This window comes from Acartia tonsa, chromosome 14 (assembly GCF_053477335.1).
Source record: "Acartia tonsa isolate MP-2025a chromosome 14, ASM5347733v1, whole genome shotgun sequence".
Classification (NCBI taxonomy): Eukaryota; Metazoa; Arthropoda; class Copepoda; order Calanoida; family Acartiidae; genus Acartia; species Acartia tonsa.
In genome coordinates this window covers 37,256,963-37,283,747 of record NC_137273.1, presented here as the reverse complement: position 1 = coordinate 37,283,747, position 26,785 = coordinate 37,256,963, and the positions used below count along the sequence as shown (strand labels likewise).

The 26,785-nt window shown below is 32.7% G+C and overlaps 1 protein-coding gene and 1 long non-coding RNA gene across 2 annotated transcripts in view; both read left to right on the top strand.

Annotated features, from left to right (window-relative positions):
* Dip-B (Dipeptidase B) overlaps positions 1-26,785 on the top strand; it is a 72,393-nt gene that overhangs the window by 23,637 nt on the left and 21,971 nt on the right. Inside the window, exons 10-14 of the mRNA XM_080148919.1 lie at positions 4,142-4,221; positions 7,565-7,605; positions 8,419-8,518; positions 8,981-9,044; positions 13,489-13,592. Of these exons, the coding sequence (XP_080005045.1) occupies positions 4,142-4,221; positions 7,565-7,605; positions 8,419-8,518; positions 8,981-9,044; positions 13,489-13,592 (389 nt within the window). The remainder of the gene's footprint in view (positions 1-4,141; positions 4,222-7,564; positions 7,606-8,418; positions 8,519-8,980; positions 9,045-13,488; positions 13,593-26,785) is intronic.
* On the top strand, positions 14,576-26,455 carry LOC145306641 (uncharacterized). The gene is made up of 3 exons (XR_013875088.1): positions 14,576-15,990; positions 24,710-24,785; positions 25,652-26,455. It is a non-coding gene; the product is annotated as an uncharacterized LOC145306641 (long non-coding RNA).

The window sequence follows — 26,785 nt, the reverse complement described above, 5'->3', positions numbered from 1 at the left end:
GATTTTCAAACTTTTTTCAGTTAAAGATATCAAAATTAAATTTCCCTTCGTTTGAAGAAAACAACAATGACGGTCAGACTGCCTTTTTGCAGATTTTTGGCTATTTTTATATTTACATTTTCCCCCATATCTTTGGTGTTTATGGACCGATTTTCAAAATTTTTTCAGTTAAAGATATCAAAATTAAATTTCCGCTCAATTGAAGAAATCAACAATGACGGTCAGACTGCCTTTTTGCAGGTTTTTGGCTATTTTTATATTTTTTACATTTCCCCCCATATCTTTGGTGTTTATTAATCGATTTTCAAAATTTTTTCAGTTAAAGATATCAAAATTAAATTTCCCGTCAGTCCCATCCACGAAATTTTGTGCTTCGCTACTTATGGATGTTGTCATCCTTGTTATACTATTATTCATGAAAAATAATCTATAATATGATATGATAAATGATTTTTCAGTATGGCTCAGAACCTGCTCTAATCCACTACTAGTGGATATTAATCTCTTATTCTCTAAGCCTTGTGAAATCCTGCTTTGGTAGCTAGTAAATATTTTAGGGGGGAAATAAGGATTGTAAATTAACTAAACAATATTTATACTGCCTGGTTATAGCTGATGTAAATGTACAGTTATACTCTCTATGCTTAGAAATCATTTATTTTGGTTAGTAAGGAACTAATTACGTGGCTACATTAGTAAATATAGGTGTTCCTTTAAACTGAAAAAAAATTTAATTTGCGTAGTTTTTTGGTCTTGGAAAGATATAATATGTTATAACAAGGATGACAACATCCATAAGAGACTAAGTATAAAAATTATGGCTGGATAAACGGACAAAGATAGTTATAAGGAAGTTGTTCAGTATAAATTACGAAATTATTTTATGTAAAATACTAGCATCTAGGGGCTTTGTATTCAAAGGAGTAGGAAGGGGACAGATAAAATATTCTAAAGTATCCCAGTGATGAAAATTAAAAATATAATAGCCAAAAACATCCCTTGACCTATGTGAAGCTTCCTTATAAAGAGACTGAAACAAAGCTTCAATTAAAAAAAAAATTAGTACTTTGAGAAATAGGATGTAAGGTAGTTTGCAGCATGACCGATAGACAGGCTGATTAGATAATTTTTTTTTACAGTTTCGTACAGACGGACGGACGGACGGACATTTTGAAAAATCGAGTAGCTTCGTTACTTTAACATGTTTTTGAAATTTTAGTACCGAATATAACTTCATTTGTATAAAGGAACAAAACGTTTTATATTCAATGCTTGAAGGACTTTTATGATAGAAAAGGGGAATGTTATTGTTGATGATTCTTAATGTAACTTTTTTGTTGTAAGAAATAAACACCATAACATTAGTTTACTTAGCTAAGCCTTTTATCTTGTCATTCTTTCTTTTTTTTACAAGGAAATATTATATATATATGTATTAGGGTTTAGTTGCACTGCTAATCTATAACTAGGGATGGCAATCTGCCAAATTTTTGGACCGGATTCGGATTCTTACAAGAATCCGTCCAAAAAAAGGCGGATTTCCGCGGATTCCGGGTTCTTATTTTTGGCGGATTCTAGCAATATTTTAAAAGGCTTTTTTAAAAATTTAAAAGATTTTTGCTACATATTTCCTAAAAATTAATATTCTAGGTGTTCTCTATAATTTACTTCCGAGAATCGAACCAGATTTTAAAAGATATTATATGTAATGATGATAGTCTTTGCCTTCAAAAAGGGGGAGTTAAAAGAAAAAAACTCAAAGACGCTAATTTTAGCTTACAAATTAAGAATCCGAATCCGCTATTAAATAACGGTTTCCAAAACTGGCTAAAAATTGGGCGGATTCCGGATTCGGATTGCCAACCCTATCTAAAACTATCCTTATAATCAGTGGTGCGGAGCCGTTTGATTTTGTTGCGGCTCCGCCTCCTACCTAATTTTAAAAAAATTTAAACATCCATTAAAACATAGGTATTGCTGAATTTATAGTTGAGTAGTTTTGTTCATTAAACACTTTTCATGAAACTTCCTATTTGAATACTTTTTCCTTCAGAAATTTGAATTAAATGTGTACTTTGCAATAAAAAGTTGTGAAAAAAAGTTTTAAATCAAACTTAAAATATTTCCACATATTTGGAAGAGAAAATATAATGCTATTGGAGAATAATATTAATAAAAAGTTGGTTTTATTTAATGTTAAGTGTCAAAAATCTAGTTCTGATGGGTTACTAAGTACGTAAAACCCCTTTATAATATTCTTTAACTTCAATAATAAAGAGCTTTATTTTATAGGTGTTGGAATTTGTTGAGATTCGCTATTATGTTGTTGTACTTTAATATAAACTAGCCTAAAACCATCCAGGGACCTATAGGAAGCTTCCATAAAATGAAGAACTCAATCAGTTCAGTAGTGATCGAAATCTTAAGCTACAGACAAAAAAAACCTTCTTACTTTATATAATAGGATTAAAATTCTACTTGTAACTTAGACCTAAGAATGGTATTTGACCCTTTTAGACATGGTTTTGTTTCTTTATTTAATTTGGATAAGTATATGTAGACTATCATCCCCTCCCCCCCTCCTAAACAAAAATTTAAAACCCTTAACTAACCTAATCTGACTTATAACAAGTTCTTCTTTTATTTCATTTTTAGTAGATTTCCTATTTGTTCTTTAATTTTTCTTTTATTATCTTTAAAAATTTGTTTCATTTTTTTGAAAGCTTTAAAGATTCTCAACTCAAGTTAAGTGTCAATTGAACATTTCTTAAATGTCAAATTTTCATTTTGTCACTATATTGAAAGGAAGAGGTAAAAAAACAAGGATGAAAACAGCAATAAGAAGCAAAGCTAACAAAATAGAAGCTTAATTCTTGTTATTTAAAGTTTCGGATCATAGAAAGAAAACTAAGTATCGGGTTTCGTTGTATTTTCATTGTATCCTTTGATAGGTTATTACAGTTTAGGTAAATGTTGATACAGCCCCGCAGGGTTAGAGCCTTCATCAGTGGCTAGAAATAGGAGAAAACCTACTGTGAAAATACCATGAAACCCACTACTTCATTTTCTTTGTATCTAGGGGCTTTGTCCCAAGAGGTTTGATCAAACCGATTTTTCGTATTTTAGATTTGAAAGAAAAATAAAGAAATAAATTTGGGGGGGTAATTTTTTTTTTTTGGGGGGGGGGGGGTAGTCGACCCCAATATTTTAATTTTATTTTTAAAAAGATTTTTTTTGGGGGGGTGGGTATTTTTCATTTTTTGGGGGGGTTGGGGGTGTCCCACCCCCTAAGAAAATAGTTATAAACCTTCCCGGGGATGAGAAACTACCATGTAAAGAAGAACCCGATCAGTTGTGCGGTTAGCGAGATCCTTCGCTACAAACATACAGACAGACAAACAAACAGATAGACATCGTTCTACTTTGTATTATAAACTTTATAGTATAGATTAGTTTTTTTACTGGACATAATCGTCCTTGTTTTAAAAAAAGGAATGTCGGAGAGGAGCTAAGGGTCATGTTCTTACAAAAATATTCATATTTGTGACAAATTGACACCAAGCAGTGCACTTGTGTCAATTACTCTTGTCAGGAAAATAAAATTATTGGTAGTTTCCAATTCATATTTGTTGATGTAAAGCACACTCCTCAATCTGTCTTTTTTCTTTGTATTAATACTTTTAAATATTTTCAATTGCTTGCGCCCTAGTTTTGTTTTACATTTTATTTTTTTATTACCTGTAGAGGGGGTGAAGTAAATTTTTAAGTATAGATTATAAGCTTAATTTGGGATTTTTCTGCAATAATAATCAACCAATAGCCTTGAATTAGATTTAAAAGGAACACCAAAATTAGAGAATGCTTTTTTTAACTACCGTAATGATTTGCATAATAAGTACTATTATTTTCTTAGTAAGCGCAGCAATAGAATTTAACAATAATTTGCATGAAAGAAAAGAAAAAGGAAATTGAAAAAATTTTGGAACATATAGGTAGTAGAATAACAAAAAATTAATTAACAATTTAGTACTTTAACATTGTGTCATAAGAGACAGTCGTTCATACATACAATTAAAATTTTAATGAGTAGCTTCGCTACTATGAAAAGTGTGGTTAAACTAGCTTAATTCTTTTTTTTCAGATAGAGAAAGGGCAGGATCATCTTGAGAAGGAGTATCCCTGCATGGCAGCTGTCAACAGAGCTGCCAGCACAGTTCCCAGGTAAATATGCTTGCATGGAATATGTCAACAGAGCTGCCAGTACAGTTTCCAGGTAAATATCCTTGCACAGCAGCTGTAAATAGAGCTGCCAGCACAGTTCTCGTAAATATCCTTGCACAGCAGCTGTAAATAGAGCTGCCAGCACAGTTCTCGTAAATATCCTTGCATGGCAGCTGTCAATAGAGCTGCCAGCACAGTTCCCAGTTAAACATTCTTGTATGGCAGCTGTCAACAGAACAGCAAGCACAGTTTCCAAAAATAAATATCCTTGCAAGGCAGCTGTCAACATAACTGCCAGCACAGTTCTCGTAAATATCCTTGCATGGCAGCTGTCAATAGAGCTGCCAACACAGTTCCCAGGTAAATATCCTTGCATGGTCGCTGTCAACAGAGCTGCCAGCATAGTTCCCAGGTAAATATACTTGCATGGCAGCTGCCAACAGAGCTGCTAGCTGTCAGGTTGTGAAGTTTCAATAACAATATAATATTAAGCACACTTCCATACATGTTTAAATAGAAACATAAGTCTTTTCTTTTAATATGAAGTAAATATACCTACTTTTTTAATCTGATAATAGTTATTTATCATATTTTCGTAATATTGTGAATGCTAGAAAGGATATTAAAATTATTTCAACAATTTTGGTCATGTGATCAAAATTTGAATTTTCCTTCTACTGATGTCCCCTGTGGGGGCGAAGTAGGTGGAAATTTAAATTTTTGTCACTTGACCTTAATATTGGTGAAATAATTTTGAATGACCTTTCTTGTATAAGCAATATTAATAAAATATGATACTTCGTTTTGTCTCACTCTTTATCTTTTTGTTAAATTCAAAAAAGTAAGTCTATCAAAAAATTTACATCATCTAAGGGTTAAGAATGAATATCTCTGTCTATTTTTTCTCTTTATTTCTTCCCCCTCCCCCCTACCTTACTTCTCTGTCTATTGATAGAGTTTAACTTAAAGTCAAGAAAATAAAACATTATGATAACCCGTTTTACCCCATCCCTTATCCTCTACCCCACTTTTGCTTTCATTACAAAATTCTTCCATCCTAACTTAACAACGCTACTCAATATATAGCTCACCAAATTTACACATAAGGTGACGTTAACATGGGAAATACATATAATTAATTATGAAAATAATATATCCAAGTGCGTCTGTCGATAAAAAGAGAAAGACGCAATAAATCATTTAGCTCTTTATTTTGAATTTTTTAAGTTTAAAAATATTGTACTCGGCTATTCCTTGGCCGATTTAGACTTTTAATCATATCCTGGCCGAGACAAATTTAGACCGTTGACTAATCAAAAATCGGTTCAGTTAGAGGGATACCCAACGTCTCAATTTATTGCTACCAAAAGTCTTATAACTACGTTGCAATTATATAAAAACCCGTAAATTGAGTTTAATCAAAGGAGTATACTACACATTTCAATCACGCCCCCATCCCGTGATACAGCGTGGCATTAATTTGTCATCGACCCTGTCTATTTCCTTCTCTCTCTCCTCCTCTTTTGTACAGTCATTTATACAATAGAGATAACCTAGAGACAGCACTAGGGCATTTTATTTACATTATGAGTCAGCTATAAATTGTTGAATATCTTAGGTTAAAGCTTTCTTTGGTGAAATATTTAAAGAAAATATTTCTTCCATCATATAATGTGAAGCATATGACACAACATATGAAAAGTTAGTTATAAATAATTTAATTTCTTATAATAAAGTTAGCTTTCTAAAAATTATATCATTGCAAAATTTCATTGCAAATAATGTTGCCTATAGGGCTGTATTTCATATACAACAAAAAGTGAAAGGAAATGTTTCATTTTAAGAAAAAAATGGGGTCAGATTGACCATCTCTGTCTAATGTTTATACCCACATCAAATATTAAATAATAATAATGTACAGTAGAGTGGATCAATTTTGGACATTGAATTTGTAATTAACATTTACAGTTTAAACGTCATATAAGAAACCTAAGTATAAAAAAATGATTTAGTCCTTGAGGTGAAATGTGGGGGAAGGTGTGCCCATGCATTAAAAAATTGTAGAAGTTTATTCTGGAGGTGCAACTTTTTTTCTTTCAAAGTATTGCTTTATGCATCTTTTTGAATTTGTCTTGTTGAGTAAAATAAGAATATCAAATTGGTTTTAAAAAATATTCATCCAAGCATAAAAAATCTTAAATTAAATGAAAATCTCTTGGTTTTGAAAGTTATTTATGGATTTTTCTTGTTAGGATCAATAGTTTTAAAAGCAGATTTTTTATTCTTATTCTACTCTTCAAGACAAAGTTGGGAAGGTGCATAAAGCTATACGTTGAAAGAAAAAAAATTTATTCCCCCCCCCAAAAAAAAAAAAAAAATTCTCCCCACAAGTGTCTTCCTAAAAGTTTACATGCATCAGCGAGCCTCCCCATTATCAAAAATATTTACTTTTCATTTTTTGGTCCTTTATATGATGTTCAGACAGAAAGTGTATGTAGCACATTTAAAATTAGAAAATCATTGAAAATCAAGCCACTCTAATGTACAGCATTTATTATTTCTTCTATTACACAGTACAAAATTATTCTTGTATTTAAATTTAACATATCATATTGGAAAAAATATCTTTGTATTTAAAATTTAAAGATCATGTTGGAATTTTTTTTACAATTTTTTAATTATTTAATAATGTACAGAAATAATAAAAGTTATAAAAAAGAGAGCGTCAGGGGGGGGGGGGGTCGAGGGGGGTCTCCCCCCTCAGAAAAAGCTTGGGCTTAAATCTTCAACAAATAAAGAAAACAAAATTATTTTAAAAATTTCGTTTATATGTTAAATATTATTATTTTTATGACACTTGATTTTGAATGACAAAAAAATGTTGAAATAAATATTACCTACTGTATGAAATGTTAAATTAGAAATCAATAATAATGTTGGAAAATTTATTCTCATTTCATACTCTGAAAAAAGGAATTGACAAATTATAATAATTTTTATTCCTAACTTTTATAATAGCATGCCTATTTCTTATTGGTTGACACTAGAATTGAAAAAAAATAATATATATTATTTTATGACTAGAAATAAATTTAAAAAAATAATTTTCTTTCCCATATATTTATCCTTCCAAAATCCTAAGAATCAATTTTGAAAAAAATAATTTTCTTTCAAATATTTCTATTCCTTTTTCTTATTGGACGTCATTTCATGTCCAATGAGAGACTAGTGCTTATTAAAGCATTTATTTTGAATGTGATAATACCAACATTCTTTCACTAAGTGTGATAAATATTTGTATGAATTTTTTAAATTCTTTAATTTGAAGCTTTCCTTGTTCTAGGCATGATGGCCGTTTGATTTGGTTGACCTACAAACCTGAAGGTATGAATTTAACCAGTATTAGAACTTTTCATAGTAGCGAAGGTACTCTATAAATCACAATGGCTGTCGGTTAGTCCGTAATGCTATGGATAAAATAAGATTTTCTCGGCTGCTATTCAATATTGACTGCTGATATTTTTTTTAAGATTCCGAATAGCAACGAGCTATCAGATTATCATTATTTGGTCCGTCGGTCGGTCTATTAGTCATGAAAATATTTGAATGTTTAAAAATTAGGTAAATTTGTAAGGTTTCGGGTTTTGTTTTCTCCACCAGATTTGTTCTTGCTTTGTTGTTTAAATCAGTGTGCCGTATCTCCATATGATTTATGATTTTTAGTAGGGTTGGGCCGGATACTTTTTTGGCCGGATACCGGATATCCGGCAAATATCCGGTAATCCGGCCAAATTACAAGATATCCGGCCGGATAACCGGCCAAATTACCAGATATTAAAGTAGTAAAAAAAATTTCTTCAGAAATCTTATATAAAACATAAAGTTAAACTTATTCAGAAAAAATGTTCTTCTAGCTTCAATAATAAGAAAATTATAGCCATTTAAAATTTTAAAAAGCAGAGATTTTTGGTGTAAAGTATAAAAAATTATTGAGCCGGATATCCGGCCGGATAGTTTCAATATCCGGTATCCGGCCGGATATTGAAAATGGCCGGATATCCGGCCACACCGGATATCCGGCCCAACCCTAATTTTTAGTGCTTCTTTAATTATGGATGTTATGTATGTTTTTATCCCTATTATTTATAAAGAGGTAACCATGGCATTTATTTACCTATAACCCATCTTCTATCTTAGGTGAGGTAAAGAAGACAGTGTACCTTGTTGGTAAGGGCATCACCTACGATACTGGTGGAGCTGATATCAAGGCCGGTGGTGTCATGGCTGGTATGTCCAGGTATGAATTCATTTATTGTTTATAAATGATTGGAAAATGATTGATAGGTTCATTGATTGAATTGATAGATAGATATTTGGATTGATTGGAATAAAATTGATGTTGATTGATAGTTTGATATATTGAAATGTTTATCTTTAACTATTGTTAATGATAAATCCACGGGTATTTTTAGAAAGATTGAAAAAGCTGAAAGTCTGTTGGAAAAATAAATTGTCTGAAAGAAAAGTACTACTAAGCATGATGGATAGATATAGTTTTATGGAAAACAGATAGACTACTTGATTCATTTACAGACTGACTTAATTTAATACATTGATAACAAAATACCTAATTGACTGATAAAAAAAATTGTTAGAAAAAATTTAAGTTCATAGGTTTCATAAATTAATTTTCTCTTTTTAAATAGCTTGATTGATAAAATTGGGAATAAACAAACAAAATTACGAGCATTTTTTTTAGAGATAAGTGCGGAGCTGCAGCTGTTGCCGGCTTCATGAAGTCTGTCCAACTATTCAAACCTAAGGTAAACTTCACGTTGCCGGCTTCAAGTCCGTCCAGCTATTCAAACCTACGGTAAACTTCATGTTGCCGGGTAAACGACTAAACTTCTGAGCCGCCAGCTGTTAGCCATTACTTTTCCATTTTTTTGTTAGATTTTGTGAAAATAAACCTTCCAAGGATTACCTACTCATTTCAAGTTTCGTAACTAAATTCGAATTCTAAGTGCCATTTGCGCATTGATTACGAGATGGTTGTATTACCCTCCCCCCCCCCCTTTAAGATTCTTTGATTATTTAAGTAAATTGACTAGCAGAAAAGTTAAGTGTTAAGGGATTTGTGTTGGGTGTCTTTATTTTTATGGGTCGGGTCAATCCATATGTCATTTAATGTCATCAAATCAAAAGGGTTCTTTTAACTGTGCTCTTATTTTACTGCTATTTATCAGGCATATCGGGCACTTTTTTCGTTGGCACCCTTTTGGGCAAATGTCGTAAAAAGCATAGAAAAAGGTTATAAATTAGCCTAAAACAATTTCAGGACCTATAAAAGCTCCACTGGAAAGGAGAACCATATCGGTTCAGCGGTTAGCGAAATCTTTCTCTAGATACAAAAAAAGCTTACTAATATATATAATTCCTGGTTAATATCACCCAAAATATAGGCTCCGCCCACCCCCTCTTTTTTCACACTTCCTCTTTTTTTCACCCCCCAAAACGGGTGCCCAAAAGAACCGATAAAGGGCGGCCCAAAACCGCCCGCCTAAAACTGCCCGCCAAAAACCGCCCGCCCGGTATGCCAACCCTGCTATTTATAGACTTTAGAAATCATTCTTTATTTATATTGTTTTATAAGATGGTGTTTATTCACATCCACATAGGGTTTTTATTTGCAATAAGACTAAATACCATATTGATAAGAGCTAATGATAAGAATCTAATGCAAGCGTGCTTTTTTACTTTTAGGATAGACAAACCCCTACGGAATACCCCAGTAAAAAAATAGATTTGCTTCTTATTAAGAAAATGTTGTTTTAAAAAACTTCCACCAAATAAGAAGTTTGTTTATAGTTGTTGACAGCTGAAGAGAAATTAATCTCTGGATTATGTATGCTAATTATGGTGTGAATTCACCTCCGTTTATTATGACATGCTAACACTGTTTCATATTTTTAAAAAGAAACATAAGTAATACAATGGATTTAATATTACTTAATACTCAGATCTTAAACCAGATTATCATCTACACTAATGAATGGAAATTTGAAGAAGACTAAAAAAACGATCAATCCCCGCATCACCCCTATTTAGCCCATCCCCTCCTTTAATACTGGATGAACAAACTGAGCAATAATTAATGTCCATGTTAGCAACCAAAATTGACGACAATTTTTCCCCTGTCATATTATCCACGTATGTTCTATATCTATTAGTAATTCCTTAAAGGGGGGGGGGGGGTTTAATGCAACCATCTCGTAATCAGTGAGCAAATTACACTTAGAATTCGAATTTTGATCTGAACTTTTGCATAAGTAATCCTTGGTAGGTCTATTTTCCCTAAATTGAACAAAAAGTTGGAAAAGTAACGGCTGGCGGCTCAGCCGTTTAGCCGTCTTTTGCCTATTTTCAGGGTAAATCCATCATCAATTACGTAGGAATCAACTTTTTAAAACATATTTTTGGTTTAATTCATGTTAAATGATAGCAATAACCATTTTTAAAACTTCTAGTACCAACAGCTACCGTCTAGAACCGTTTGATAGCGTTTTGGAGTAGCAAAGAGTATTATGTGGAGATAGGTTTCGTGACTAATTTCCACTAGGGTAACGTGGGGTAATTCCGGTCAATTTTTTTCTTCAACTTAAAAAAAAACGTACTTCCCAAAAACTTTTTCCGGTTTTTAAGAGTGCAAATGAACGATATGGCAATAACGAAGAAGCCTGTCTTGGTCCCATTAAGATCTCGCAACTAGAAGTCGGTCAAAAATCGGTTTAAAGGGCGGCGGTTGGCCTATACCGGAATAACCCCACCGGTGGGGCTATTCCGGTCAGTTGACTTTGGGGGGGTGGAACACCCCCTTAAAATATTTTTTTTTTAAATATTAAACTATGAGTAGAAAGCTGAGGTCATTAGCTTTCTAACAGTACTAGTCGCATGCAGATCAGACAATTTTTTGACAACATTTTCCCCATTTTAAAAAAGTCGGTAAAATCGCAAAAAAAAACATCAATTTTTTTCATGCAAACTTTTAAAAAAAAATCATACTTTTTATTATATGATTAGGTTTTTTTAAGCTTTATACATAAATTAGAGGCAATTTCTGATTCGCAGGTCTTGGAATTTCTTGAAAAAAGTGATTTTTTCCCAAAAAATTTTTAATTTTAAAAATCCTGCCAGTTTTGACAGCAGTTTTTGATACAATTTTTCTTGTCTCAAATTGGCTAGGATTGACCTACAAGGGTGGTTAAGGTGTCTAAAGATGCAAAATTACATGCCTGACAATTAACTCGAAATGATATGGGGTCTAACTCTAATATTTCAACACATTTTATGCAACAGGAATTTTGAAAATGCAAAATTTTGAATATGTACTCTAAATCTTGGAGATAGAACCCATATCCTGGGGAGTTTTTGTTAGGACATGCAAAGAGCTTTCTATAGACACCTTAAACACCTTTCTAGCTTAATCCTAGCCGATTTGACATAAAAAATCCAAACCGCGCAAAAATCGCGAACACCCTCTTATACGAAAAAGATGCAAGAGTTTCATATGGAATTTAAAATCTTCTAGCGGTCTTTCTATTAGACATACCCCTTCTTACATGAGCCAATGCAGCTGATACATCTTCAGGCAAATATTTAAGGCGTTCCTTTGGGTGATATACTCTTCCTATTACTATAAAAATGTGTCTGAAAAATTTTAAATGTCTTTACAATTTGAAAAGCTTAAGCAACAAAACATGACATAATACAAGTAGTAAAATGACTAATAATGTACATCTAACAACAGGCAAGGGAAGGTTAAAGCCTTTGTCATGCATTGGGGTTGTTCATGCTTCCAGATCACCTGAAAAAAAAGTTAGGGTATAATATATTTATAAATATAGTAATAAAAAAAAAGTAAAAAAAGTGACCGGAATTGACCATATTTTTGAGACGAAAAAAAAATTATGAAAAAATCAAGTTAGAACAACGCCTCCAATTGCAAACGATAAATGAATGCCATATCTTTCATTTTACAAAAACCCGCGGGTCAATAGGACTTACCATTTTTTCACAATTTTAGGTTGAACATGGCCTATTTTGCAAATTTTTTTTTGCAAATTTTTTGCAACTTTTTGAGGGCAAAAAAATCATAGAAGGAGTGATCTGACAAAAATTTGCTGAAGTAAGAAATGAAAGTATAGGCAATAAACTACAACTTTGCTTTTCTGAAGATCTCTCGCAAACGTTTAGAACACCGTTAAAAAACGGTTTTAAAAAAGTTGGTCGAGTGACCGGAATTAGACCCCCCTACCGCATTTACCCCACGTTACCCTATATAGATACAAAAAATGGCAAAACGTCTGAGCCGCCAGCCGTTAGCCATTACTTTTTCAACTTTTTGTTCGATTTAGGGAAAATAGACCTACCAAGGATTACTCATGCAAAATTTCAGATGGATATTAGAATTCTAAGTGCCATTTGCTCACTGATTACGAGATGGTTGCATTAAACCCCTTCCCCCCCCTTAGTTAAGAAAATGATCACTTTGTTCTGTTGTAGTGATATGATATCAAAGTAAAACAAACAATAGAGGGGGTGGGTAAATAACTGTATTTACCCACCCCAAGGGCCATGTGCCCACTTTGAAAATAAACCCATAGCGTCGTGAATATTAACACAGCCCAGTCGCTACAAAAGAGCCCAAAATAATTTGCTAGCAGACGAAAAAGGTCCCTAACAGAGGGATCCAGATAATTGTCTGGTTATACATATATATTTAAAGATTTATTGATATGATGTTCTGATAATTTGATATATTTGCCGAAGTGTCTGCTCACTTTAAATTACCTACCTAAATAATATTTTAAGTTTCTTTGTTCCTATTAATAGACTTATTTTTAGTAGCAAAGCTACCTACTCTTTATTATAAATGTTCATTCGGCTTTCTGTCTGACATGCCTTTAAGACGGTTTTGACTACTTTATACTACTTGTAGGCTAATACCCTGAGTGTATCTTATATAATGTTGAAGACATTGTACATCTATCCATCTTTCTCTATCTAAGACTTACTAACTGACTAGGTATTGAATATTTATTTATATATATTTCAGGGTATAAGCGTGGTGGCTGGCCCCTCAATGGTTAGGAATGGTGATGGATCTCATTTGTCCCTATACTTTCATGTTCTAACTTTATAATATACATTGCCCTTTCCTTCCAGCTATGTTTTATGTATATATCTAACTATCTATTTATATTTTAGGGTATAAGCGTAGTAGCTGGCCTCTCAATGGTTAGAAATAGCGTAGGAGCTAACTGCTATGTTGCCGATGAAATCATCACTAGCCGTGCTGGTGTCAGAATTAGGTAAGATTATTGTTATAGGGATAGGTCCATAGAATTCATATCAGATAAAATCTTTTAGAGGAATTTGTTTCTGGGGAATCTGTCATTTTGTTGAATTCAAATCAAATTCAATTTAGTTAAAGCCAAAGGTTTGTAATGCCTTTATAAACATTCATTTTAGGGTTGGCAATCCGAATCCGGAATCCGCCCAATTTTTGGCCAATTTTTGAATTCGAATCCGGAATCCGGTTTTTTATTAGCGGATTCGGATTCTTAATTGGTAGGCTAAAATTAGCGTCTTGAGTTTTTCTTTCAACTCCCCCTTTTTGAAGGCAAAGATTATCATCATTATATATAATATCTTTGAAAATCTGGTTCGATTCTCGGAAATGAATTTTAGAGAACACCAAGAACATTAATTTTTTAGGACATATGTAGCACTTAAATTTTAAATTTTTTTTTATAAAAGCCTCTTAAAATATTACTTCCGGAATCCGAATCTGGAATCCGCCAAAAATAAGAATCCGGAATCCTCGGAGAATCCGCCATTTTTTCGGACGGTTGACTGATTGCCATCCCTAATTCATTTCAATTCACTTTCAATTAGACAAACAATTCTACGTTTGAAATACGTTTAAATTAGTCTTCCGAACTGCTATTTAAAAAGATTGACAACTAAAAGTTGATTAGGTAATAGATAAATAAATATCCTTATATGAAAGTAATCTCGCTAAGGGGTGAACTATATATATATATATATATATATATATATATATGGTTCTCCTTTTCAGCATAGCCTCTCAAAGGTCTTTTGAAACAAAAAAAAGGGGTGGGGGAGTTGAATTGACCAACCCTTTCCCCAACATCTCAAGTGCCCCTAGAGGCCTCTAGAGTAGTAACCTCAAGTTATATAGAAACTAAACTAAAACTAAAATTAGACTCAACTTGTACAGTTTTAATTTAAACTGTTTCATTTAAAATTCCAAATCTCAGAAGTACACTGTTAAAAATAATTTTTTTTTTTAGCATCAGATGATACTCTATATTCTTCACATTAATGTATAGTATCAATCCGTACGTAGTAGGAAAAAAACGTCATTACGAAACAAGGAAGTTTTCAATGCTGTATATGGTATTAGGTAATGTTTTGTGAAGTAACAGGTAGTACTAAATAATGTATTTGTCTGTATAGTATTGTCTAATACGCTCTTGGGAATATAATTCATTACGGTATAAGTAAATTTTCATTACGCTCCATCGCAATTGTTATTACGCTCATGGAAATTAACACTCTCTTATCTAAACCCCCCCTCGCTGTCGACTAAAATTTCTCTAACAAATTTTTTTCGCCAATCTTCAATCACTTATATATTATATTATATTAAATATTATTTTATTGTTGTGTAAAGGAATTATAATTTATTCAGCATGTGGGTTTTAAAATAAATTTGTCCAACATTGTTGAATTAGTCCGAGAATTTTTCTTCATTTATAAGGGAATATTCATCACACAGAAATTGTCCCGTCAAAGTTTGTGAATCGTAACAGCTGATTTTACAAAATAATGAGAAGATTAAAGATTTGATTAAAAAATTTAAAATTTTATCTACCCTTTCTGTGAAGCTTGCCGTAGTGTGTTTAATTGATTGATTTATAAAATTATGCGATCTGAATGCTGCAATTTATTGTTCAATATATTTTTCACAACGTGACGTGCTTATGTTTTTAATCTGTCTAATTATTTTCGTTTAGTCCTTAAATAGTTTATTTTGGAGCTTCAATAGTTAGTTTAATTTTAAATTCTTATAAAAGTAACTTGTTTAATTTGCATATTTTTAAGTTGTTTAGTTTGGATAAGTGATTCGGTTTTTATATAGTTACTTTTATAATTTTCTTTCATGTTTGAAGTGAAGATTTGTTGTAATATTTTATATTATTTTAATACGATTCTGTAAATATTTAAACCTCAAATACAAACTCCTTTTCTTTAAATTAAAGATTAAGACATCGTATTATTTTCCTATCAATTAATTAAATACACGGAGGCGCGGAAAAGAAATCGTCTATTTTCAGTGAAGCCTTATGTAGTAGCGGAATTGAAAATATTTCTAATCAGAAAATTGAAGAAAGATAGGATATAAATTAAAAAAAAACATTGTTTCAAAAGTATTCTTCTATAAAATGTTATGGACGGACAGAATTGTAGAAAAGCTTCGCCTATCTCCCTTTCTTTTCAAATAATGAAATTATTATTTTCACCTAGCTGTGTTTCGGAATTAACCAAATATTGGCAAAATCTATGAAAGGGATACATTTCAGACAACCATATATACACTCAAAATGCCTACCACCTAAAGCTTCCTTCGTGTATACAGCCAAGAAACAAGAATTAGAATGGTTTATATACTAATACTTGCAGGTTAGGAAATTCGTTTAAATGATCTTTATGTACAAAGTTTTCAAAAAAAAATATCAAGACTTTGAATTGTTACATAACGGAATTGTAATTTGCAAACGTTTAGAACACTGTTAAAAAACAGTTTTAAAAAATACGTGGTTGAAACGTTTGAACACTCATTATTAAACCAACCAATCACAATCCATTAAAGTAACAAAAGTTGTTTAGCCAACGATTAAGAAAACATTCTTATAAAACTTTAGGGACTAGTGTACTAAACAGCCCATTGTCCCCTCTCGCTTTCTTATCATTGTCCCTTCCCTGCAAAAAATGTTATATAAAAATTAGGGTTGGGCCGGATAGTTTTTTGGCCGGATACCGGATACCGGATATCCGGCCAACGCCGAATATCCGGTTATCCGGCCAAATTACCGGATATCCGGCCGGATAACCGGCCAAATTACTACATATTAAAGTATCAAAAAGGATATAGTCCCATTCGTAGCAACGCACCTTAAGGGGCGATTCGTTGTATTTTTAAAATTGCTTTTAAAAGGTTATTTTAGGTTATATTTAATTAGGTGATTGCCCCGCAGGGCTAGGCAATTGGCCCCGCAAGGTTAGAGTCCCCTGCAAGGGGCTAGAAATAGGAGGAAAGCTTCTGTGAAAATACGAATAATCGCTCCTTAAGGGGCGTTGCCACGAAAGGGACTATACCCGCAAAAAAATTCTTCATAAACTGGTGTTTTATATTATACTAGCGGCTGCGTCCCTAGTATCTAGGGATATTAGAAAGGACATGAAAGTGCAGAAAAATAACTTAAAACCTTACAACGACTTTTTTTATAAAAATTAAACGGACTAAAACCACCCTGGGACCTAAAAAGGAGAAACATATCGGTTCATCAGTTAGCGAGATCCTTCGCTACAGACAAAAAAAAGCTTACTACTTTATATAATAGGATAAAATTAAGGTTAAAACTTAAAAATTAAGTAACTATTAAATCTCCATAGCAAATAAATCTAATTAACTATTACTACCCTCAATATGTAATATCAACCCCTAACGGTTGGAGGATGGGCGGGGAGGTGGCGTTAAATGCCTGCCCCCCCTCTGTTTTTTTCTATCCCATTTTCTGTGTATAAAAGGTAGAGGGCTACAACTGAGTGACTTTCGAAATATGGGTATGACACATAACTAAGAGTTGAAAATTTTTAATACCTCCTTCCTGGCGGGCACAGGATGCCAGCAAATCTGGTAAGGTCATTCAGGTAAAAAGTAAAAATATTTTTTTTACTTAAACAAAGCATTTCATACTAAAATATCCTATAGTCGTACATCCTCATATGTAATATAGATGTTCAAGTCGATTTCAGGTTCCAGGTATAATCCTGCAAGTTCTGAACCTTTAGGTCTCCAGAAATCTTTAAACGGTTTCTGTGACCGCAACTTTTTACTTGAAGATTTCAAATTTTAAACTTTAGCTTTTTATATATCTTCATGACTTATTACAATTTCATAAAACACGTTGCCGTTTACCTGCCAACCGTCGGTTTGCGGCTGGCAGCTGCCAAGTACTGCTGCCACCGCCAAAATTTATGTTTTGAGATTTCTAATATAAAATTTACATAAAGATAAACATATTCAGAAAAAAATTTTCTTCTAGCTTCAATAAAAAGAAAATTACAGCCATTTAAGATTTAAAAAAACAGAGATTTTTGTTGTAAAATATAACAGATTATATTGCCGGATATCCGGCCGGATAGTTTCAATATCCGGTATCCGGCCGGATATTGAAAATGGCCGGATATCCGGCCATACCGTATCTTGTTTTAATGTTGCTGCACTACTTACATATGTTATTGTCCTTGTCTTTGAATCAGTAAAGCGATTCATCTGGGGTCATTTTGGGGGAAAATAGGGGAAGGCAGGCAATACTAATTCAAATTTCAATGGTGTGTTGTCACCTCGCTACAAACCCCTACCACAGGCACTACTTTAAATAATAATCACCTTATAATTTTATTCAGTAATAGGCAATTTAATTTAAATTTCACAAAATTAGTTAAAAACCTTCTGGACCTATATGAAGCTTCACTTTAAAGAAGAAACATATCAGTTCAGCGGATAATGAGATCCTTTGCTACAGACAAAAATGCTTATATCATTTTCTTTTAAGTTTTAAAAAGGTAAATTATTTTTTTTTGTGGGGGGGGGTAGATACCCTCCACAAAATTAGTTAAAAACCTTCCCTGGACACATATGAAGCTTCACTTTAAGGAGAACAATTTTGGTTTAGCGGTTAGTGAGATTCATTGCTACAGACAAAAAAGCGTATTACTTTACATAATAGGATTAATTCTAGCCTTTGTCGTATCTATTGTTTGTCGCCTTTAGAAAAAATCGAGGGTTTTTCATATTCTAGCGTTTGTTGCATTCTAGTGTTCATGGAAAAATCTAGATTTTAAAATTTTTGGGTTCTATCTCTAGTGTTTTTTTTAAAACAAAAGTTTGAATAGTTTTTAACCACCAACCCTTTCTCCTTCAGATTAAGGGGTTTTGAGGTTGGGTGGAGGGTCAATGATATTTCAAAAGCTACTTTAGGCCTACAAAAGTTTATTACTAAGTTTTGATCCATGTATCAGATGTGGTATATGAGTAGTACACACTAGTATAAAATAGTATTAGGCCTACTAATATTAAATCCAAGGTTTGCTCCATGGTTCTCAAGTGGTTTCTAAGTTATACACCAGCCTCCCACCTCCTTCCTTTGCCATAAGAGGGTTTGGGGGTGGGTGTGAGTGGGGGGTGAGCAATATTTATAAAAGTATTAAACACCAGCCTCACAGGTTTGCTCCATTTATCTCAAGTAGTTACTGAGAAACACCCTATAGTAAAATCAACCTGCCCCCCCCCCCCCTCATTTTAGAGGGTTTGGGGTTGGGTGGGTGGTCAACAATATTTCTAAAAGCAACTTTAGGCATACAAAAGTTTTATCCTAAGGATTTCTCCATTTATCTCAAGTGGTTACTGAGAAACACCCAATAGTATAATTTACCTACCCCCCCTTCTCCTCTTAATTAAGGGTTTGGGGGTGGGTCAACAATATTTCTAAGAGCAACTATATGCCAACTAAAGTTTTATCCCAAGGTTTGGTCCATTTATCTCAAGTGGTTACTGAGAAACACCCAATAGTATAATCCACCTGCCCCCCCCCCCTTGAATTAGGGGTTTGGGGGTGGGTGGGTGGTCAATGATAGTTCTAAAAGCAAATATAGGCCTACATAAGTTTTATCCTAAGGTTTGCATCTTTTATCTCAAGTTATTTCTGAGAAACACCCTATAGTAAAATCCAACCCCCCCCCCTAAATTAGGGGTTTGGGGGTCAGTGGATGGTCAACAATAGTTCTAAAAGCTAATATAGGCCTACCAAAGTATCATCCTAAGGTTTGCTCTATTTATCTCAAGTCGTTACTTAGAAACCTCCTATAGTATAATTCACCTGCCCTCTACCCCCCCTAAATTAGGGGTTTGTGGGTGGATGGGTGGTCAATGATAATTCTATAATCAAATATAGGCCTACAAAAAAAATTTATCCTAAGGTTTACTCCATTTATCTCAAGTTGTTTCTGAGAAACACCATATAGTATAATCCACCCGCCCCCCCCCCCCAAAAAAAAAAAAAAAAAATGGGGGGGGGGGGGTGGGGTGTCGACGATAATTTTAAAATTAACTTTGGTCCTATAGAAGCTTAAATCCAAAATTAGCTCCCTCTAGCTCTAAGGGTTCTCAGTTTCTTACATTTTATGATAAAAAAAGGTATACGAACAAAAAATATGTTCTTTCTTGATGTAAACACAATAATTGGCATAAAATATATCATCCTAAATGTTAAAATCAAATATAGAATCTATTTTAGAGTCAATATAGTGCAAAAAGTAACCAAGTATGAAAATCTGAAGAAAATAGTTCTTTTTGCTTTTTATATACATATCACCTAAATGTATATAAAATTAGTGATAAAAACTATAAAACATGTTATAATTTTTTTAATCACTGTCATCGATTAAATTGCACTTTTAGGTTTAAGAATTACCAAAGTAGTGCAGAAAAACTCTTTTTATGGAGTAATTAATCAAAATAAATGCCAAAAATATAACTACAAAATGGTCTACTGCATTATAAAAAACGCCTAATTGTTTATTTGAATTTATTTTGTTAAATATCAAGAGTTTTTATGTGCTACTTTGGTAATGAGTAAACCTAAAAGTGCACTTTAATCAACGATAGGATTAAAAAATGTAATAACTTGTTTTATAGTTTTTGATCACTAATTTTATATACATTTATCTGATATGTATATCAAAATCAAAAAGAACTATTTTCTTTAGATTTTCATACTTTGGACCAGTGTTCTGGAGCTGAAAAACTATTGTTACTTAACAAATAGACACACATCCTTCTACTTTTATATAGCTTTAATCAAATAAAAGCAAAATATTTTATATTATTTATTTTATTTTATCAAATTCAATAATGAAAAAAAATTGATATATTAATTTTAAGGTAGGAACCGGAGCTGGAGCCGGAGCCGTATTTCCAAATATGGCTCACCGGAGCCGTAGCCGCATCAAAATTATACAGCTCCGGCACCCTGCTTTGGACAAATGTCTTGGTTACTTTTTGCACTATATTTACTCTAAAAAGGATTTTGCATCTGATTTTCACATTTACAGCGTGGCCATATTCTTCAGTATACTGAAAATCTTCAGTATTCTTCAGTATTTGGAAATTGGGGCTTCAGTATTTTCAGTAAGTACTGAAAATTCAGTATTTGAAAATTTTATTCAGTATTTTTCAGTTTTTGGAATTTTCATGATTCAGTATTTTCATTATTTCTTAAAGGGCGAATATAGGTTCGATATGATATGAGCTTATATCAAAGGTGCCATTACATACTTTTAGAATATCTATGCCAAATTTAAAAATTCAAAAAAATCCTTAAGTAGATTTTGCAATTTTCTGTTTCAATTGAACATATAATAAATGAGATTGCCGACAAAATCGTTTATTTTAGCCCTTTACAAGACTTTTTTTTGACTATTATGCTTAAGTTTGATTGACTATTACATTGGCACGCACCTTAAAAGATAATTTAAATGTTTATTATTTTAGATTATATACTAGTTTATTTAATTTTTTAAAAAGCACAAAAAAATTTGCTTAGAAGGGCGTCAGGAGTATTGACAGGGTAAATAATACGTCTTAAAGTTTATTTTCTGTATAGAGATCTTTGATTAATTCATGATGATATAAACAACCCTTGTATACGCACTTTTAACACACACACACAAGGCCACAAAAAAACAGGAATTCGAAATCATTCTTCCTCCAAGAAAATTTTATCGATTATTTTTTTTACTTTTTACATTATTTGATGTTTTTTTTTTAACTTTTAAATAATTTACTTTATGAAGGTAGAAGGAGGGTATATTTACCCCTGATTAATTGGGTTCCACGTTATTACGACTATCATTTAACAAAAGCTTTTTAATTCAACCTTGCCACGAAGCCTTGTGTGATGCTAGGGTGTTTGAGTTCTTAGGGAACCACACTCATTACAAAATATTTTCTTCGAGATTGATGGGTTTTAAGCTATAAACAGACTTATACAATTGAATATGTCAATATTTTTAAGTTATTTATAATCTATGGAATTGCACCTTTGATATAAGCTCATATCATATCGAACCTATATTCGCCCTTTAAATTCCAAAAAAATTTGCTTAAATAAGATGTTTATTTAAGTAGTTGATGTCAGATTTTTTTCGGCGCTTTGCGCCTCACTTTACTTTCCTTTAAATTACCCTATAACTTTGTACATTAATTTTTTTTTTTTTATGGTATTATACATTTTTTTTTTCAATTCATCTCAAATATAATTTTTTTAGATATTTGAGATGCTTTTATACAGTATTTTTTTGTCTATTAATAGAATGAATAATCTAAGGTGAGTACTTTGCATGATTATTGAAGGTAAAGTTTTTTAGCATGCTCTTAACCATAGACGTCCAAGGGGGGGGGGGTAAAGTGGCGATTACCCCCTCAAACGAATTTGGGGTGCCGAAGGCAACCCCAAATTTTTTTTTCATTTTACCCCCCCCCCCCCCCCCCCATTCATAATTTATAATTAACAAAGAAAATTTTTGCGCACTTCGCGCGCATTTTTAATACTAAATAATTAATAAAATTTAAATTACCCCTCAAAAAATTTTACCCCGGGGGTAAATTTTTTGGGGGGGGGTAAACAAAATTTACCACTGCCAACAGATTTCATAAGGGGTAATTACCCCCCCCCCCAAACAAATTTTATCCCCGGGGTAAAAATTTTGGGGGGGGTAAAAAAAAATTTGCGGCGCACTTCGCCTCCCCTCCAAAAGCGAATTATCCCCCCCTTAAAAAAATGTCCCCGCCCCCCCCAAAAAAAGGTCGGACGTCCATGCTCTTAACTCAACTAAAAAGTATTTAAGTTTTGTAATCATTTGAAATATTTATCAGTCATTTTCTGCTTAATTGGTGCAAGAAAATCTAAGAGGCAAAATTAAAAGATCTTTAGAATATTCCACTAATAACAAAGCTATGATGATATGAAATTTTGAAATGAGGAATCATATAAAAAAAATACTTATTCAGTATTTGTATTTTTTGTTCAGTATTTCAGTATTTTTTCTTATTTTAGGATTCAGTATTTTCAGTATTTCCTTTTTTTTCTTCAGTATCAGTATTTTTTTGGTTGTGGCCACACTGCATTTAGGATGATAAATATTATTTTATTGTCTTAAGTATGTTCTAAACTTATAGATAAACAACTTTCGTTAAAAGATTTTTTTTCTAAATTGGTCATTTAAAGCATGAAATTAAGTTATTATTGCAAATTTTTCCAAATAACTTGCAAATATGATTTCTGCGGATTTTCTAATTTACATAGGCGTTTTCTATGTATATTCCTCTTTCCAAAAATACCTCTCTTGTTAAGATTGGATAAAAAATCTTTATGGTCGAGACTCCATAACTGTGGGGGGGGGGGGGTTAAATGTGTTGACGACATACCAGCAATTTTATTTTGGATGCTACTCCCTTAGTTTTAGAGATAATTACTCCAAGTTTTGGTATCTTTCGAAAAAAAACGGTGGCGGGACCGCAATTTTCCGTCGCCGCCAAAAAAAAATTTTTTTATTGGATTTCCTGCGAATTAGGCAATTTGGAATCATTAGAGATCATGTTATTTTTTTCAAAAATTTTTCCCCTTATAACCAATCCTACAGAGGGAACTTAGTCATTTTTTCAAATTTTCGTTTATCAAGGTATATCTTACATTCAGTGCCTCTCCTAAGCTTTTAAAGATATTTAAACAAAATTTTTTTAGGTAGGTCAGTAAAAAATATTTAAATAAAAAATGGCAGCGGTACCGCCGCTGCCGCCGTCATTTTCCGCCGCCGCCGCCAAAATTTTTTTTTGCATTTCTTAAATTCAGTGCTTCTCCTGTGTTTTTAAAGATATTGAAATAAAATCTTTTACGGTAGGTCAGTAAAAAATATTTAAATAAAAAATGGCGGCGTTTTCCGCCGCCGCAGGATGACTTGTAAGGGGAAAAATTGTTGAAAAAAATAACATGTTCTCAAATGATTCCAAATTGCCTAATTCGGCGAGAAACGCAATAAAAAATTGTTATTTGACGGCGGCGGAAAACTGGATATATCTGGATAAACGAGAATTTGAAAAATATTTTTTACTGACCTACCTCAAAAGTTTTTTTTTCAATATCTTTAAAAGCACAGGAGAAGCACTGAATTTAAGATATACCTGGATAAACGAGAATTTGAAAAAATTTATCAGGGGAAAAAAAAAATAACATGGTCTTAAATGATTCCAAATTGCCTAATAAAAAAAGCAATAAAAAAAATTTGGCGGCAGAAAACGGGGATGGACGGCAAAGCTGCGGTACCACCGCCATTTTTTATTCAAATATGTTTTACTGACCTACCTAAAATGATTCCTAATTGCCTAATTCGGCGAGAAATGCAATTAAAAAAAAATTTTGGCAGCGGCGGAAAATGGCGGGGAACGGCAGGAGCGGCGGTCCCGCCGCCTTGTTTTTGAAAGATACCAAAACTTGGGGTTATTAGTGACCCAGCCCAAAAGATTTTACCCAATTATCTCTAAAACTAAGGGAGTAGTATCCAAAATAAAATTGCTGGTATGTCGTAGCACGAGTCACCACATTTTACCCCCCCCCCCCCCTTCTTTTCTCATTAGATTTTCATTGATCGCTTATAATTTTTTCAATATTCATACATTTTCAACTTTAAAAAAATTAGAAAGTGCAAAAGTAAGAAAATATTGTAGTAGAAGAAAAGTTTTATTTAGGTATTTTAATATTAGGCGCTTCTCGCAAATTCTTCTCCATGTAGTTTAAGTTTTCACCTAGCAATATTAAATATTAAGAAAAATCCCATTTCTCGCTTACTCGTGTAAGTTTTAATTAGGTACATATTCTAGTTTGGATTCGAATGATGTGTGAGTGTCAGTGGTTCTTTCTATTGATAACACTATTTTTTAGCCAGTGTCTTCGGCGTCTCGAGACAAAAAAAAGTGGTTTTTCATTTTATAATTGTACATTTTATATCCTCGGAAAGCTGTACATAATATGTTGCTTAAGAAATAATAAATATTATTTAGAACGTTCCTGGGTTGCCCATCAAAGTAGTGGGCGAAACAAGCAAGACTCTACTGAATTTAAGCAGTTAGTATACAGGTATACTTACTCTAGTATGGCTTCGAAGCCAATTTATATCTACTGGATTAGAACCGGTTCACAGCCAAATCATTAAATCATCGTATTACAGACAATTGTCTATGAATATTATAATAAAAATAATAATATCAATACAAGTTTTTTTTTATCTAAAGAAATTAGGCCTTTTCGTGGCTAACAAAACTGGTTTTAATATTATAGTTTTTTATTTAAATATCAGCGGACAGCTGTCTATAATACGATCACAATGTTTCGAGAATTCCAATATAAAACAGAAACTCATAATTCAGTTAATTTTGCTTCAATTTAGGAATTTTTTTTTAATAAGAGATGGCAGTCTGTCAAATTTTTGGACCGGATTCTAAGTCTTACAAGAATTCGTCCATAAAATGGAGCATCCTTGCGGATTCCGGATTCTAGCAATATTTTAAAAGGCTTTTAAAAAGGGGGGGGGGGGTTTCAATGCAACCATCTCGTAATCAATGTATAAATGGCACTTAGAATTCGAATTTTGATCTAAAATTTTGCATGAGTAATCCTTGGTAGGTCTATTATCCCTAAATCAAACAAAAAGTTAAAAAAGAATAGTTTTTTCTCGTATCGTATTATATCCAGTTTATAACTATTCTCGTATAGATTCAAAACCGATTCTAATCCGGTGGATTAGAACCGGTTCTCATCCATACGAAAAAAACTATGTCTAGCATCGTATGACATCCAGTTTTCTACGAATATAAAAATGTACGATCATAAGATTAAAACCAGTTTTTTTAGCCCCGAGGTGCCAAAGTCATTTTACATTTTTATATCCGCGTAAAGCCATTTATAATACGATGCGAGAAATAACTATAATAAATATTTTTAAGGTTTCAAGAATGATAATATGGCAGCAATTTGGCTGGAGCTTTAGACCTCAGATAAGTATTTTATTATCTCAATAGGGGGAGGGGGGTGAGGTGTAGGGCAAATGTTAGTAAACCTTAAACATGTAGGAACATATGTAATCCTGCGGCCATTTTTCTCTCTCTCCATATCTCGTTAAATTAAACTGTTTTAATTAATTTTATTTTTTGTCCAATTTTTTTTGCCTAAAGATTCTTTGTGTTTTTTTCTTTTTAGGTTACACAGGAACAAATGGCATTTTCATTCAAGAACAGTAAGCAGGTAAACAATATCAATAAAAGTGCTTTTCGTCAAAGTACCAAGTGAGCACCCGTAAAACCCCTACCTCCCACCTTATTTTAAAAATTTAATTAAGCATGGATGTAGTTTTCTTTATTTATTATTGACCCCTGCGGGGAACCCTTACCCTACAGGGATATCCTGCATGTATTTTAACGTGAAACACTTGGAATTTTGAGGGGAACCACCTGAGAAAAAAAATGGCTTCGCTTTTATTATACTTTGTTGCTCCAGGAATCAGTATACCAAAAATCAGACCGATTGGATAATTAGATCACATAAAAATTTGTTGCTATAAAAGTAAAGAAATCAACATGTTTAAAATGGACGTACGGTCATTATGGTAATGATTATAAAGTTGCTAGGCTTTCTAAATCTTTCCTAACTACTAAAGGAATCACCACGCAAAATTTAAAATCGATAGGACAATTCTAATATGTCTAAATAAACGAAAAAAGCTATCCGTTACGGACGGACGTACGGACGGACCGACCCTAATTATAGAAAAGCTTTGCTTTTAAAAATCAGACCGATTGGATAATTAGATCATATAAAAATTTGTTGCTATAAAAGGAAAGAAATCAACATATTTAAATGGACGTACGGACATTCCGGTAATGATTACAAAAAAATGGTACCTAAATACTATAGGAGTCATCAAGCAAAGTTTAAAATTGATAGGTCAATTCTAACATGCCTAAAAAGCTATCCGTAAGGACGGACGGACGTACGGACAGACCAACCATAATTTATAAACTAGAAGGTAGGAATTATTACTAAAATAACAAGGATGACAACATCCATAAGCAGCGAAGCAC